This window comes from Lagenorhynchus albirostris, chromosome 19 (genome assembly GCF_949774975.1).
Source record: "Lagenorhynchus albirostris chromosome 19, mLagAlb1.1, whole genome shotgun sequence".
NCBI classification, from domain to species: Eukaryota; Metazoa; Chordata; class Mammalia; order Artiodactyla; family Delphinidae; genus Lagenorhynchus; species Lagenorhynchus albirostris.
This window is the reverse complement of record NC_083113.1, coordinates 12508481-12523490: the sequence shown is the minus strand read 5'-3', so window position 1 is coordinate 12523490 and position 15010 is coordinate 12508481. Positions and strand designations below refer to the sequence as shown.

The 15010-nt window shown below is 50.0% G+C and overlaps 2 protein-coding genes across 2 annotated transcripts; one reads left to right on the top strand and one right to left on the bottom strand.

Moving 5' to 3' along the window:
• Window positions 1-4552: 4552 nt before the first annotated feature.
• DMRTC2 (DMRT like family C2) lies at window positions 4553-8271 on the bottom strand. The gene is made up of 8 exons (XM_060131519.1): window positions 8048-8271; window positions 7804-7961; window positions 7445-7521; window positions 6998-7178; window positions 6723-6849; window positions 5857-5917; window positions 5526-5700; window positions 4553-4599 (listed from the first exon to the last, which is right to left on the bottom strand). The coding sequence occupies exons 1-8, from the start codon at window positions 8269-8271 to the stop codon at window positions 4553-4555; spliced, it is 1050 nt and encodes a 349-aa protein (XP_059987502.1).
• A 5057-nt stretch (window positions 8272-13328) lies between these two features.
• LYPD4 (LY6/PLAUR domain containing 4) lies at window positions 13329-15010 on the top strand. The gene is made up of 4 exons (XM_060132062.1): window positions 13329-13395; window positions 13595-13738; window positions 14202-14528; window positions 14808-15010. The coding sequence occupies exons 1-4, from the start codon at window positions 13329-13331 to the stop codon at window positions 15008-15010; spliced, it is 741 nt and encodes a 246-aa protein (XP_059988045.1).

The window sequence follows — 15010 nt, the reverse complement described above, 5'->3', positions numbered from 1 at the left end:
TTCCGAGAACTCGCGAGAACGGGGTTAGGAAAAAAGCGGCCGCGCCTCTCTCAGGGCAAATGTGGCTTCCCCTCCGTGAACGTGGGAGGGTGTGGCGTGAGGGCGGAGGCTTGTTTCCTCCCCGCCCTTCCTTCTCCTGCAGCTTGAGGAGCTCTCGTCTTGAGTTGGAGGGAATCTAGCTTCGTTTGCGTTGATCATGCATGGAACAAACAGCGGCGGAGACTGTATCTCCTGGCGGAAGTTATGGGTGGGCAGGAAATAAAGAGACCTGGCTACTCCTGGCGCCACCAGCGGGACGACCACTTTTCCGGGTGGAAGTGGCTTTTCTGGCCGGAAGTGGGGCTAGTAAGGGCGGAACTGTGACCGGGAGAGCAGGGGAAGGGCAGCGAAGAAATGTGGCCACCACCTACCCTTCCTCAACCAGCAGTACTCGCGAGAGCGGAAGGGGACGGAAGCCGCACCCTTCTTAGGGCGGAAATTGCTTCACCACAGCCCAGGAGAGCGGAGTGGGAATGAGGTAGTGGAGGCGGGGAGCAGATAAGGTCAGGGGCAAAGGGACAGAGGCGGGACCTTCCGAGAAGCTCAGCTCTGCCTCCTAGCGCCTGAGTCTCTTCGCAGTTAGTGCACACATATTAATTCTATCAACAAATACTTTTTGTGTGCCTACTCTGTGCAAGGCACAGGTAAACATTATGTAGTATTACGTGCATTATCTAGTTTAATCCTTCTAAGGTCCAACACCCAAGAACACAAAGAACACACCTGTGGTTTGATAAAGTTGCTAACTTGCTGCAAGGAGAAAACATTTTTTTTTTTTTTTTGCTGTGCGCGGGCCTCTCACTATTGTGGCCTCTCCCGTTGTGGAGCACAGGCTCCGGACGCACAAGCTCAGCGGCCATGGCTCACGGGCCCAGCCGCTCCGCGGCATGTAGGATCTTCCCGGACTGGGGCACAGAACCCGTATCCCCTGCATCGGCAGGCGGACTCTCAACCACTGCGCCACCAGGGAAGCCCAAGGAGCAAGCATTTAATGTGAATCCTAATGTAAACCATACTGTGTCAGTGTAGATTCAGCCGGTGTAACAAATGAACCACTCTGGTGTAGGATGCTGGTAGTGGGGGAGGCTGTGGGAGGGCCGGGGGACTATGAGAACTCTTACTTTCTGCTTAATTTTGCTGTGAACTTAAAAACTACTCAAAAGAAAAAAACCCCACCTCTTAAAAAGTGGTTCGAGGGTAGGAAGTTGTTTATGTTGTGATGAGGGGAGAGGCCACGTTAGAGTACATTAACTCTGTAGGAAAAAGAAATTCCTAAGGAATCAAGACAGCGTGGTTCACTTAGTCATCTATTCTGAGAACCCACAGAGGAGTTGCACGCAGGCCCTGCCCTCTGAGAGTACTTATTCTTGGAAGGGAAGACATAGTTGGACAGAGATGGGCACAGCTCAGGGTGATCAGGCCTGCAAACTGCGGGCCAAGGGCCCCTAAGGAATGTAAGGAAGTCTACCTAAGGGGCTTATCAGAGACATTGTCAGATGAAAAGGATGGGGGTCTATGCAGGGCATGGGTTATAGGACTGTCCATGTGTCTATATTGGCGGCTGCAGAGCCAGCTACACAATGGGACGGGGATACAGAATGAGGTCTACATGGCCCAGGCAATGAGGGTCTGAGTAGAGAAACTGGATGGCCATGGGTGGTATGATGTTGATTCTACATTGCTCAAGGAGTGTGGTCTGGAGTGGAACAGGTTCACATAGGGCTGACATGAAAGGAAGCATGGATTCCCAAAGGGCAGAATGTAAAATGAGCTCCTGATGTGAAACATGGGTGTCTGTGGGGGAGACTTGTTTGGAGAGAGGAGCAGGATGGTGCTTCACATTTGGAACCTCACTGGTTATTTCTGCAGAACATCAGGATGGTACATGAAGGAAGCTTAGAAGAGGGATGATTTACTCAGTACCCTATTGGACCTGGGCAACACCTTTCCTCACCTGGCAGTGGGTAATGGGAAAGGAAGTGACACATGAAACAGTGCTCACAGTCTATTGGCTTTAATCTCCAAAGGCTGGTCAGAGGCCAAGGGCCCGCTGGCTCCCCACAACCACAGGTGAAGGATGCTGCAGCCAGAGGAGCATGAGCAATTTGTAAATGTGCCCTTTTCCCCACAGCTGACCTCTGCAGAGCCTCCACCCTTCTCCCTCAGGCACCAATGGGGAAGCCCTGACAATCTGATAGACAAAGTAGGCCTAGCCAGTAGTGTAAAAAGCCCTGCCAGATCTGACAAGAAGGGGAGATGGGCTGCAGAGAAATGGTCTGTGAAGAGTGGCCTGCCCCAGCTCCTTCCTCCAGTCTCCATCACTTTTTTTCCCCTCCCTTTTCTCATGTCATCCTTTAACCTCAAATTATACTTTCTCTTTTACTCTTCCCAGCTGTGTGAGCTTGGTGTACTGGGGACCTTTGGTCAGCCCTGAGTAGCAGGGTCTTAGCCACGTTGCATGTTGCAACGCTTCCCTCCCCCCTTGACTATGTGGGCTTGGTTTTCTGTCACTGGGAGAGCATGGCACAGCAAGGTTTAGGCAGGTCTATTAAGGGTCAATCACACATCTAAGTTAAAACAAGGTCAGGGAAGGAAGGTGTGAAGCAGACTTTGGGCTTTGGTTATCTTGCACTGAGTCCTGGGAAGTGTTGGAGATTTGTTGCTCTGTAATGTTAGAATTAGAAGCAGCTCACCTTCTCAAGGCCCCAAACTAGAAAAGAGCAAGTTGTAATTGGATGCCATCACCATCAATTATCTTGAATAAAAAGAGGTGTAGGTAACATTAGGAAAAAGAATCAGTGATCAGGCACATCCCTTGAACTTTCTGTTTGGCCCTTCTAAGAGTAGAAATGGGGATGGGGGTCTCCGAGTCTTCATATCTTTGGAATAGCTCACCAGGTCTTCACGTGCTTGGAACAGTTCAAGGAGAAGGACTTGACAGCAGAGGACTAAGAAACAAACGTGAGTAAGACATTATTACTTACTGCTATCTTGAGTAGAAAAATAAAGACTTTTTGAAAAACCCTCGGGACTTGTGTCTGTCTCCTGGAGTCCTGAATTTTTCACTCTATGTATTATAAAAATTACCTATTGATTTGGGGCCTGGCAAGGAAGGAACCTTTCTCCAATATTTGCCTACAAATTTTCACTAAAATACTTGGGCAAGTCACTTTATCTAAGGTGTTCCTTTGTTTGTAAAATTGGAGTAATCGTGCATAGCTTACAGAGTTGCTGTGAGGATATATGTGAATTGCATAGAGTGTGTACTCAATAAATGATAATAACTGTCACTAACGTTTTATAGGTCCTTCAGAACTTAGATACATGAATCTCTCTAGTTCAGGAAAAACCCTTGATAAAGACTTAACTTGATTCTTCCTGTACTGATTGGTCTCAGTCTCTCCGTTTGAAAAATGTTACGTTAGATTAGCATTAAGTTGACATTCCATTGACTAAAGCTGGCCTAAAGATATGTCTTGTTTGACCTACATAGGATTTAAAGAAGAAAACTGAGCCAACATTTGAAAATTAAGATGTTTTAAAAAGAAATCTAGTTTTCCAGCTTCTCTTGAAAAATCAGAAGATATGGCAATCCGGAGCCCACGTTCCTGCCTGGCAACAATCCACTAGGGCCAAAAGGAAGCTACCTTCTTAGGTAGGGCATGCATTCTCAGTTTTCTAGGGCTCCTCTGGCCTTCTTTACTCATTTATATGATCTGCTTGGCCCTGTAGGTATTTCCACTTGTGCCCCTCTGGGCAGCTGGAAACTGTCCATGCTTGGCACAGAGCAGTCACTTAATTATTGAGTCAGTGAATCACCTACCGTGTCTGCCTACCACTCTTTCTTATCTGGCCATAAAAAGAAATCCAAGTTTGTAGTTATTTGTGGTAGTTACTGAATATCTGATTTTCACTTTGGGAAGTGAATTGAACAAGTCCTTTCTGTCAGTCAGAATAAACTAGGTTAGGCTGCGGTAGCAAACAATCCCCACATCTCAGTGGCTTAAAACAATACAGGTTTATTTTTTGCTTACTCACACAAACCTAGACACAAAATGAAAATTCTCTCCTGTTTTCACATGCATGGAGACAGACATGAGTGCACAGGTATATACAGAATCACACGTCAAATAAATACCCTGGAACATGAACTCATGCAAAAATCTATTTAGATACTGGTTAACTTAAACTGCACAACTTTCTCTTTGTTGGGGATTTTAAAAGGTCCCAGGATCCGAGGAAGGTAAAAGAATATCCCCCTTCAGCCAAGGAAATGGCCATGCTACAAAAGGAGCCAAAAGCTAACAAAGCACCTGAAAGCTTTAAAACAAGCCTGAAGCTTGTGCTACATTAAATTCCATGCATAAATCTGTAAGTAAAATACCAAATATGCAATGCCTGCAGGCTGTTGCCCCCCTACCCCAGTGAGGCCTCCACCTCTGGGCTTCTAGCTCAGGAGGGAGATGGATCCCAGATGCCCAATATGTAGAGCCACGGAGGGGGCTGGACTGGGTCAGAGAGAGGGGACAACAGGCTGGAATCCTCCTTCTTCAGCAGGAGCTACAGACAGGAAGGAAGGGGGCAGGACCAGGTCACATCTATTTCCCCTCCCAGCAAACCCTCTCGTTTTACCCCATCTAATCCAGGCCCATCTTTCTTCACCTGGATTATAGCAAACACTTCCTCCTCACTGATTTTCCCACTTCTAGTCTTGCCTCATCCAATCCCTCCATCACAGCCACCATACGTGTCTTTCTAAAGCTCAGGGATTCAGAATATGTCCCTTACTCAGAAACATTCCCTTGCTCCCCTTCATGTACAGGTGCTTGTCTAGATGCCCAAGCCTGGCATGCCAGACCTCCATGATCAGAAGCCCCTCCATACTCATCTGCTTCTGTTCCAGCGGTCCCTCCAGTCCCACACAGCATGTCCAATCCACCATTTTGGACAAGAGAAATCTCAGCCTTCCCTCTCTGTCCCCATAGGTGTTTCTCATGCCTCAAGATTCCTCTAGTTCTCTCCAGGTTTGTCACTGAGCTTTCTGAAGGCATCCAGGTTTCCCAAATAGAATGGAAGCTCCTTGAAGGCAGTTATCAAATCTCCTTCCAGGCCAGACCCTTGTTACCTCTTCAGTCCCTCTCCAGACTTCAGCAGGCAGTTTGGGTCCAGAGAAAAAACCTTGGCTGGAGTCAGGAGAACAGGCTTTGCCACTGTCTTGCTATATGCACTCAGGCAAGTCCCTGCCTCTCTCAGGGCCTCACTTTCCTTGACATCAGGGCACTGGACATTTGCTTTTGAGTACAAAAAGGATAAAACAGATTCACTGAATAACTCTCAACTGTAATCCCAGGGGCTAGGTTGAAAAGCTTGGGGCCTGGGCCTGGGATCTTGAACTTCCTGATCTATTTGGTTAGTCCCTGCTTACTCCAGTACCTCCATTTCTCAGTCATGCCTATCCCATCCCCTCCTTTTAAGGAACAGGTTACCTGGTGGGCCACAGGGGTGGCGCAGGGAAATCCAGGCATGGTTGGAAGGACCAGAAGGGGTCAGGCGGGGAGCCTGAAACGAATCTTTCAGTCCCATAAGAGCCTCGGCTGCCTCCCACTGCAGCTGCCACTCTGAGGGGTCAGAGGTCCAGTCCAGGCGAGAGGCTCTGGGGGCCTGCAAAGGAAAGAGAGAGGAGCAGACTGGGAATCCCCACTTCTGCCCACCCTCCAGGTGCTCCCTCTGCCCCTGGTTACTTCATTATCCCCTACTCTTCCCTTCCCCAAGCTCAACTTCCTCCCAGGGTCCTGGGTCCCAATTCTTCCCCAGGACCTGTGGCTGCAGCAGAAGCGGGTCTGGGGTGCCACAGGGCTGAAGTTTCAGAGTCGAGCATCTGGAAATAAGGAGAAAAGATGCCAGGGGGACCAAACATGGAAAGACAGGTACACATGGAAACAGGGGCAGGATTTTGCTATGTTCTGATCTGGGAATCTGAGTGCCTGCTGGGTCATTAGGCTTTGTGGCCTTGGGCAAGTCCCTTCCTCTGTTATGGCCTGCTTTGTTTTCTGTAAAATGAAAATATCTGTCAGCTTCTTCCTACCAGGGCTACTGTGAGGATTATGGGAAATAATTGGTGTCCGCTAAAAAAAAAAACCTGACAAAACATCTAGAGGGATTGAGGTGACTGTTTCTGCCCTACCAGAGTCTGGTTTCCTTCCCTCCTAGTTCCCCAATCGCTATGGAACTTGAGGAGCAGCTTGGCTCACCTTTAGGAAGCTTTCTCTAAGGGCCTTTGGCCTCTCTTCTAGGCCTCTGAGGCTCTTAGCAGCATGTCGTCCCCCCCCCCCGCCCCCCCACCCCACCCCCACTTCAGCAGGCAGTTCAACCCTATCTTATCTGTTTAAGTGGATTTAATAGCCACTACTTGTTTAAGGCCAGGGCTTGTGCTAGGTGTATTCCATATATTATTGCTAATTCTCATTATTACCAAGAAGTAGTAGTGTCTCTGATTTACTGACAGAAAAAAAGGCTTAGAGAGGTAAAGATACTTGTACAAAGGTTCACAGCTAGGCAATGGCAGACCTAGGAGACCTCTGCCTCACCCATTAGTCTGTGACCTTTTCTTCTTCTTTATCTACTATGGTATCCAGCACAGGGTTAGGCACATCATAAACACATATCTTTTTCTCCCTACTCACGTGTGGGGCAGAGTAGAGGGCCCTTGGGATTCTCCAGAAAGAGGAGCCATCAGTATTGGGCGAGATCCTGAGCAGGCTGGGAGGGGCCCATGAGTGGGCAGCCAGAGGGCAGTGCCACGGTCAAAGCCTAACGAGGGTAAGAGAATGCAGAGCGTATGCAGAGGTCATGGCTTGTCTTCCCTCTTCCTACCCTGTATCTTTTTCCTCTTGTCTTTCTGATACAGTGGTACCTAGTCATTCACATATCTCTTGAATTAACGTTGAATTCATCTTACCAGGGAAAGGATGCAGAGGGACAGCAGGTTCTTGGCATAGCAAGCGGCACACCACTGGGGTTGGTACGGAAAGGCCTGGAGGCAGCCAGTGTCCAGTGGCCAAAGGGCCTGGAGGCACTGGAGTCCGGGGCAAAGGCAAGGCTTCTGGGGGACAGCTGAGCAGCAGAGGCCCCTGGGAGTTCTCCTGCAGGGGGCATAGGTTGGAGTCAGGTACAAGGCTGGAGAAGGAATGGGTATGTTCCAGGATGTAGGTAGGACCCCAAAACTTTAGAGCTTGAAGGGCCATAAAATCCCACCGCTTCATTTTGTCCATGGAATAGAAGTGATTTGCCCAAGATGACACAGCAATTCAGGGCTGGACCTAGAACCCAGGTGCTGAAGGCATACAGGAAGGGATCTGGGCAGGGGCTAAGACAGGGGTCCCCTCAGGGCCCAGTTTTTCCTTACCTTCTCAGGGGGTGTCAGTGCCAGTGGGACTGCCCTATGGGGAGTCTGAGGCTGGGGTGCTATGTTCTCCTTTGCAGCTGTGAGAGACCAGGGAGAGCTTTGGTGAGCTCTTTCTCCCGAGGGCCATCCCACTCCAACCCCAAACTGAATTATCTCTCTCGGTCCCATTTCTACCCACAGACCTCACCGCACCCTCCCAACACTTAATCACATTTTATAGTTGGGGAGGGTGAGGTCCAGAGAATAGAAACACCTTGCCCCAGGTCGCGCACCAATTCAGTGGCAGGACTGGGACTCTTTTTCCTACTTAGGCTTTCCCTGCCCACATTCCTGCCCTGGCCCTGGCCAGAGACACTCACGGTGGAGCCTTGGTTGAGTGACTCCCTTCTTGACACTGCTGGGAGCTTTGGGAGGAGCCGCCCCTTTCCTCATCTGCCCCCGAGCCAGGTGCCGCTTCAGCTGCGCCTCCTCCTGCCTACGCTGGGCCACCTGGGCAGCCATGACTCTTCGGCGCTCCCTAAAGAGGGGGTGGCGAGTCAGAAGGCAGGTCAGCCGCCTTTCGGATGAGGCCCATCCTCTCCCTTCCCTGGATCTCATACTCACAAGACGAGGACACATTTGTGACACTTGCAAGCCTGAAAGAGGCAGAGGCGCTTGTGGCCCTTGAGGTGGGCAGTGACACCGTGACTGCGGCAGCGGGCGCACGTTGGAGAGCGACTGACAACTCTCCTGGGGACAAGCTCCCCGCCCTGGGGGGCTCTAGTCTCACCCCCTGTGGCAGAGTCTGAGGGGCAGTGGTGGACAGCAGGCATTTCATTGGGTTCCATGTATCTAGGGGCAGGAGTGGGGGGTCAGGGTGGACACGTGGGCCCTCTCCTGACCAGCCCTCTTGCCTCCGGGAGGCCACGCCTGAAGGATTTTTCCATTTCGCCCACTCCTGGACTCAGCTGTCACCCTTGAGTCTCCCCTGGCTTTCCCCTTCTTCACTTTCCTCAGGCATCATCTTTCCCAAGAACCTCTCTCTTTCCTTTCTTGTGTATCTTTCGATCCAAACATTATTCTCCGCTCACATGTTCCTTTCCAGGCAGAAATCCCAGTTTGGGGCATACTCGCGCACTCTCACGCCCTCTGCAGCAGTTCTTACACCCGCCTTCTTCCACCAACACCCCATTCCCACAGTTTCCCCGGCATTCGCTTCAACAATTATCATCCCTCCCTCCCGCATTTATCCAATTCCCACACATAACGTTTATGCTCCCCTTTCAATTCTTAGCCTCACGTATGCCCTGCAATTCAATTTCTCCCCCGCAGCCCTTTTAATCAGACCACTCCCTTGCACCTCAGTAACTACATCTTTCTCATGGATCCCTTGCCTCACTTTCAAGAATTATTTTCATTCCTTCAGCAAAGGTTTACTAAGCCCCTTCCATGTGCCAGGCCCTGATCGAGGCCCAAAGCCCCCTCCCCACGGCCCAAATTCCTCTCTTGCACCCACACGCCTTCCAAACTAAGGCAATCCCGCGCTGTCGCTGCGCCCGGCCTTTACGCGCCTTCGCCCATTCCCAACAAGCAGCCTCGAACCGCGCCCGCCACACCTCCCCATGCATCTGTTCCTCGCGTGCACCCCCTTCTGCAGCTGTCCCCGCGGCCTCGCCCTGCTCCAGGGTCCCAGGGAGGGCTCGGGGCTCGGGGAGCGCGCCCAGGGGCCTCGGTGGGGGATGGGCGAAGGGGCCGCGAGGACCGTTAGTGGGGAGGCGACCGTTGTCTGGGGCACGGAGTCCAGCGCAAGACAGGGAGGGGAAGAGACGGGAGGGGCGGGGTCGCGTTCGCGTCGTCAGCCGCGGTTACCACAGCCTCGAGCGAAGTCAGACTCAGGATGAGGCGAAAGAAGGTGGTGGGGCAGTCGGGTGAGGAATGGCCTCGCTCGCGCCACTTTTCCCGCCCCTTCTTACAAGGACCAATGAGCTTCAAGCGGCGCCTTCTGCCGCCGAGGCGAGCGACCAGTGCGCTTCAAGATCCTTCACTGACGGCCCGCCCCTTTACCTCCGGCCCGCTTCTCCTCGCGCCAGACTATCAGGCCAGCCAATAGAGCGTCGAGTTGAGTCTCGCGACACTTCTCCCTCCTTGTGAGATTTGCCTTCCCAGACTGTTCTTTCCCTTTTTGGGGAGGTGGCCAATGGGGCGTCGAGTAACGCTTCCAGGACGAGGCTGGCCCTGCCCCCCCAGGAACGGCTGCCCGGCCCGCCCTCCCGCGCACGCGCAGTCTCGCCCTCCGGCCAGCACTGCAGGGACGGCGCCTCTTGAGCGTTTGTCTTCGACTCTGCGCGGGCGGTTACTCTTTGCTGTGTGGATGCCTGTGCTTTCGCACTTCTCTCCCGCTGCCCAACTCCCGATCTACCTTTCTCCTTTTATGTTCCCTGTGCTGTGATATCCCTGTTTCCTTCCTGGGTCCCACCTTCTCACGCTGAGCCCCATTCCTTGTGTCTCTTATCGTCCGCGCTGGTGCTGATTTTCCTAACTCTGACATTTTCCGTCTCTGAGAGCCTCTCTCTCTCTGCCTGTTCATCCTGCTGATTTTCGGAACCTCTTTCTCCACGTGCCTCATTCCCTCATAGCCTGGACCCCTGCCCCTCCCATCCTCCTCTTCGCTTCCCGAGACGCTTCTGTGGTTTTTCTGTCTTTTTAGCCTTTTCCACCGTCTGTGTTCATCTTCCTCCCGGATTGCACCCCATTCTCGGTGCTCCACTCTCTAATTGTAGCCTTCTCTGTGCATCTCTACTAGACCCATCTCACGGTTTCCCTCCCCATTCTCTGTGGTGTCCCCTTTTCTCTATGCATTCTGCCCTGTCTCCTTTTCTCTCTTTGAGCCTCTAAGATTGTCTCCTCTCTCCCCTGAGAACCCGGTCCTTGTGCCCCACTCCTCATTTTTCTGCCGCTCCCGATTGTGCTTTCTCTGCTCCCTGCAAGGTTCCATTCCAACAGTTTGCTCCTCCTTGTCTGTGTGGTTTCTCTTTTGTAGGGATAGCATCGCCTCTGACCACCACTCCATCCCTTTTTCCTTGAGAATTTCATTCCACTCTTTTCTGGTTGTGTCCGTGCTTGTTCTCAGATTGCTGGGTCCCGTTGTTTTGCGTTCCCAGGCAGGTGTGTGCCATCTTCTCTGCTTGGTCCAACTCCTTTGTTTGATCCTTTGTCAGCCTTCATTTCCCCTTCCTGTGTCCCATCTTTTCTGCTGGTCTTGGCCTCTTAGTTTGCCGCAGATTTCTGGATTACGGATCCTGTGTCAGGTATTCTGGACAGAGAAGTGTGGCAGAAGTGACCTCTAGCTGGACTGCTGTGCAGGGGGGCAGTACTAGACGAAGTTGGAAAGGTTGTTGGGGGCCAGTCTGGGGGAGGAAGGGTGAGGATGTGTGGAATGCTTTAATGCCAGCTGAAGCAATTGACATTAAACCTTTAGGTAGTGGAGAGAGAGATAGGGGGACCAACATTTTTGGAGAGCTTAGCTCTTGCCTGGCACTTTATACTAATAATCTTATTAATTTTCAACAATGACTCTATGGGATATATTACTAATATATTTTATAAATGAGTTCAATAAGATGCACAAGATTACACAGCTAGACAATGGAGAGGTAAAGATTCCAGCGTTGGTCTGTCTTCGAGTCCAAAGTCTATCAACTTTGTACAACCTACAGTGTTTTAGTTATTTCCAGTAATCCCCAGTTCCCCACTTTTATTCTCTAACTGTTGCATAGGCACTCATTTCAGGTGGTTAATGCATATCTTTTAGTTTGTGTGTGTTCTTGCAAGATGTGCGGTGTTTTATGTGCATGATGCTTCAATTTATGTGAATGACATTATTTACTATTTAAAATAATCAGCACTGTTTTTATGATCCATCCAGTGCATGTGATGCGTACATCTAACCAGTTGCTTCTAACTGCTGCATGCTATTCCATGGTGTGCATCCCCTGCGTGTCGCATGTTCACTAGGTCTCAGGGAGGGACGCCCACATTGCGTTCAGCTCACTGTCACCATAATAATGCTACATTCTCATGTGTTCCTTTGTAGTTGAAGGTGGAAATCTCTGTTATGTGTACCTAGGATATACCAGAGATGGCTCTTTGTAAGCCTAATTTGACTAAGTATTGCCAGACTCCTCCCCACAATGAATGATGCTTTGGGTCTGAGACACTGTTCAGAACTCCTCCCTTCCTCAGGGTCCACAAGAGGACCCTATCCCTGGCCCCAACTACCCCATGAGCAGCAGTGCACAAGGGTCTCTGTAGCCCCACAGTCCTACCAATGCTCATAGTTTTCCAGCTTTCTGATCCCTCGCCAGTCTGATAGATGCACATTTGGATACATTGTATTTCTCTGATTATTGTTGAGCTGGGGTGTTTCTTCATATGCTTGTTAGACTTTGGTTTTTTTTTGTTGTTGTTTGTTTTGTTTTGTTTTGCGGTACGCAGGCCTCTCACTGTTGTGGCCTCTCCTGTTGCGAAGCACAGGCTCCGGACGCACAGGCTCAGCAGCCATGGCTCACGGGCCTAGCCGCTCCGCGGTATGTGGGATCTTCCCGGACCGGGGCACGAACCCGTGTCCCCTGCATCGGCAGGCGGACTCTCAACCACTGTGCCACCAGGGAAGCCCCCTGGTTTGTTTTTGAGATTACTTCTTCATATGCTTGGTCCATTCCCCTGCTGGGGTTGCTCTCTTTTTCTTGTCAATTTGCCTGAGATCCTTGACCATTCTCGTTTTAAGACTTTGTATGCGCTCTTATGCCAATTTTGGCACTTCATATTATTTTAGAAACTTATCCACTTCATCTGGGTTTTCAAATTTATAAATGTAGAGTTGTTAATGACACTTTTATTATTCTTAGAACATGTGATGTCTGTTAATTTTTATTTTTCATTCTGTATTTTATTTGCATTTTTTTCTTGATTAGAGTTGCCAGAGAATTATCTTAGTAATATTGTCAAAGAATGAATATTAGTCTTTTGTAATACTTTTTTGTTGTTTTCTATTCCATTGATTTCTGTCATCATTTTTATTTCTATCCCTTTTTGGGGGATGCTTTGTGGTCTCATATAACTTCTTGAGTTAATTCATAAACATATTGTAATTCTTCTTGTTTCCTGATAAATGTATTTAAATTATAAATTTACTTCTGAATATTGATTTAGAAATCAGAGTCCCAAATTTTGATGTGTATTTTAAAAAACTTTTGATGTTGAAATGATTATTGGCTTACAAGAAGTTGCAAAAATTTTAGAGTCCCTTAAACCCTTCTTCCAGTTCCCCATAGGGACATTCTGTATAACTGTAGTATATGAGCAGGAAATTGACATTGGTATATTACTCTTAACTAACTTACAGGCCTTATTCAGTTTTCATCAGATTTTACATGCACGTGTGTGTGTGTGACATGTAGTATGTTTGCTATTATTCAGTTCTAAATACTTTTTAATTTCTTTTTCGAGTCAAGGGTTATTTAGTAATATGTTGGTTAACTCCTACACACACATTTGTTGTTCTGACCTCATTGTCTCTGGATGGAGAATAGCCTGTATGATAGTGATCCTTTGAATAAGCCAGCGTCCTCTGCTCAGCACCATGTCCAGTGGCAGAACCTAAGCAGGAGAGTGAAGAGTCAGGATTTGAGAAGCTAATGTGGGTTCGGGTTAGGTTGGAAGAGAGACTATGGAGATGGGAAGACCTGTGTCCCTGAAGGGCTCAGGGAGCCTATGTTAATGAAAATGATAATCAACTTTCTGCTCCAGAAACAGTGACCCAGAGGCTGACAAGAACTGAGCTTGAGACCTAGATTGAAATTGGTTCCAGACCGAGGCCCAGCATCCAGGACCCAGACACAGGACCATGGGACCTCAGCATTTGAGCCCCGTGCAGCTGCTCTGTCTCCTAGGGGCCATTTCCACTCTGCCTTGTATGTCCTTTGTGGCTGGACCCTTAGGGACCCTCTTGGCTGGGATGGGAGGGCTGGATTCATGTCACTGGGGGAAGGAAAGCTGCATATCTGGGTCCCTCGGGAGACAGGGTCTGTGGAGGCTGAGCTCTTGATTGGCGGTTCGGGGCTGAGAAGGCAATGTGAGGGGCAGGTGACTGGAAGAACATTCTCTCTTTAGGGGCTGGAGCTCTTTTGTGTTATGAAGCAACATCTTCCCTCTTCAGAGCTGTTGATCTCCATAACTGGCAATGGCTTCTGATGAGGAGCATGGTGTGTAAACTGAATGAGGGCTGTGAGGAGACGCTGGTGTTCATCGAGACAGGTGAACGGAACAGGGGTGACTTTGCAACATTTTGTTTGCTTGGTCTTCTGACCCCACCTCCATTCCTAGCACCCAGGGACTCTGGACTTGAGTTCCAGATATCTACCCCATTATATGTTTGGGAACAGCATCCAGACATCGGCAGGAGAGGGGCAGGACCCAGCTAGTTGTGGTGTGGGCTGGATAAGAGGACACAATGGAGGTGGACAGATCCCAGGAGGAGAGGGGGACTCTGGGAGAGAAGACAAGTTTGGGATACAAGGGAGAGAGGCGCAGACGGGCTCCTGTGGGGAGAAGTGTGAGGAGAGGCAGATGAGACGTGGGAAATCTGAGTGGTGAGAGGACAGTGGGGGAGGGGCAAAGTTGGTGATGGGGCAGCAGGAAGAGCAGGGCGTGGGCTGGGAGCTTGAACTGGGTGTGGCCAGCGACACTGATCAGAGCTCTCCAATCTTCTGCCCCACAGGGACCAGAAGGGGAATTGTGGGTTTTAAAGGCTGCAGCCCAGCTTCATCTTACCCCCCGCAAGTCTCCTACCTCGTTTCGCCGCCCGGATTGTCCATTGCCTCCTATAGCCGTGTCTGCCGGACATACCTCTGCAATAACCTCACCAACATGGATCCTTTTGTGAAACTCAAGGCCAAGGCTCCTAAGACTTTAGCATCTTCTTCCCATAGTTGCCCAACCTGTGTGGGCGAGCACTCCAAGGACTGCCTCCCAAATTTTGTCACCACCGAGGCTTGCCCCAACAATGCTACTGAGTGTTACAGTTCCACCTTAAAATTTCAGGCAGGTGAGAGAAGAGAAACTTTCTTTCTCAGATGCCTGCTCTAGGCCTGCTGCGTTCCCGTCTCTGAGGGAGGTGGGTGGGACTGAGGTCCCATGGTCCTGTGTCTGGGTCCTGGGGGATGGGGGTTGTGGCACATAATTCCAAGGAGGAGGGGAGAAGGTGCCTGGTACCTGAGTGTTTGGTGGGAGAGCAGGGGTCCTGGTTTGTGAGGGGTGTCTGGAAGGAGGGGTAGGACGTTTGAGTCTTGAAAGTGTCTCTGACTCCTTGCTCTCTTCCTTACAGGGTATCTCAATACCACCTTCCTCCTCATGGGCTGTGCTCGTGAAAACACCGATATTTTATCCCACTTTCACCATATTGGCAGCATCAGAGTGACTGAGGCCATCAACATCTTAGAGAAGGCCCAGTTTGCTGGTGCAGAGCCCTCTAGTGGGAGACCTGCTTGGGGCATCCTCTTAGGCCTTCTGTTTGCCTTCAGGGACTGA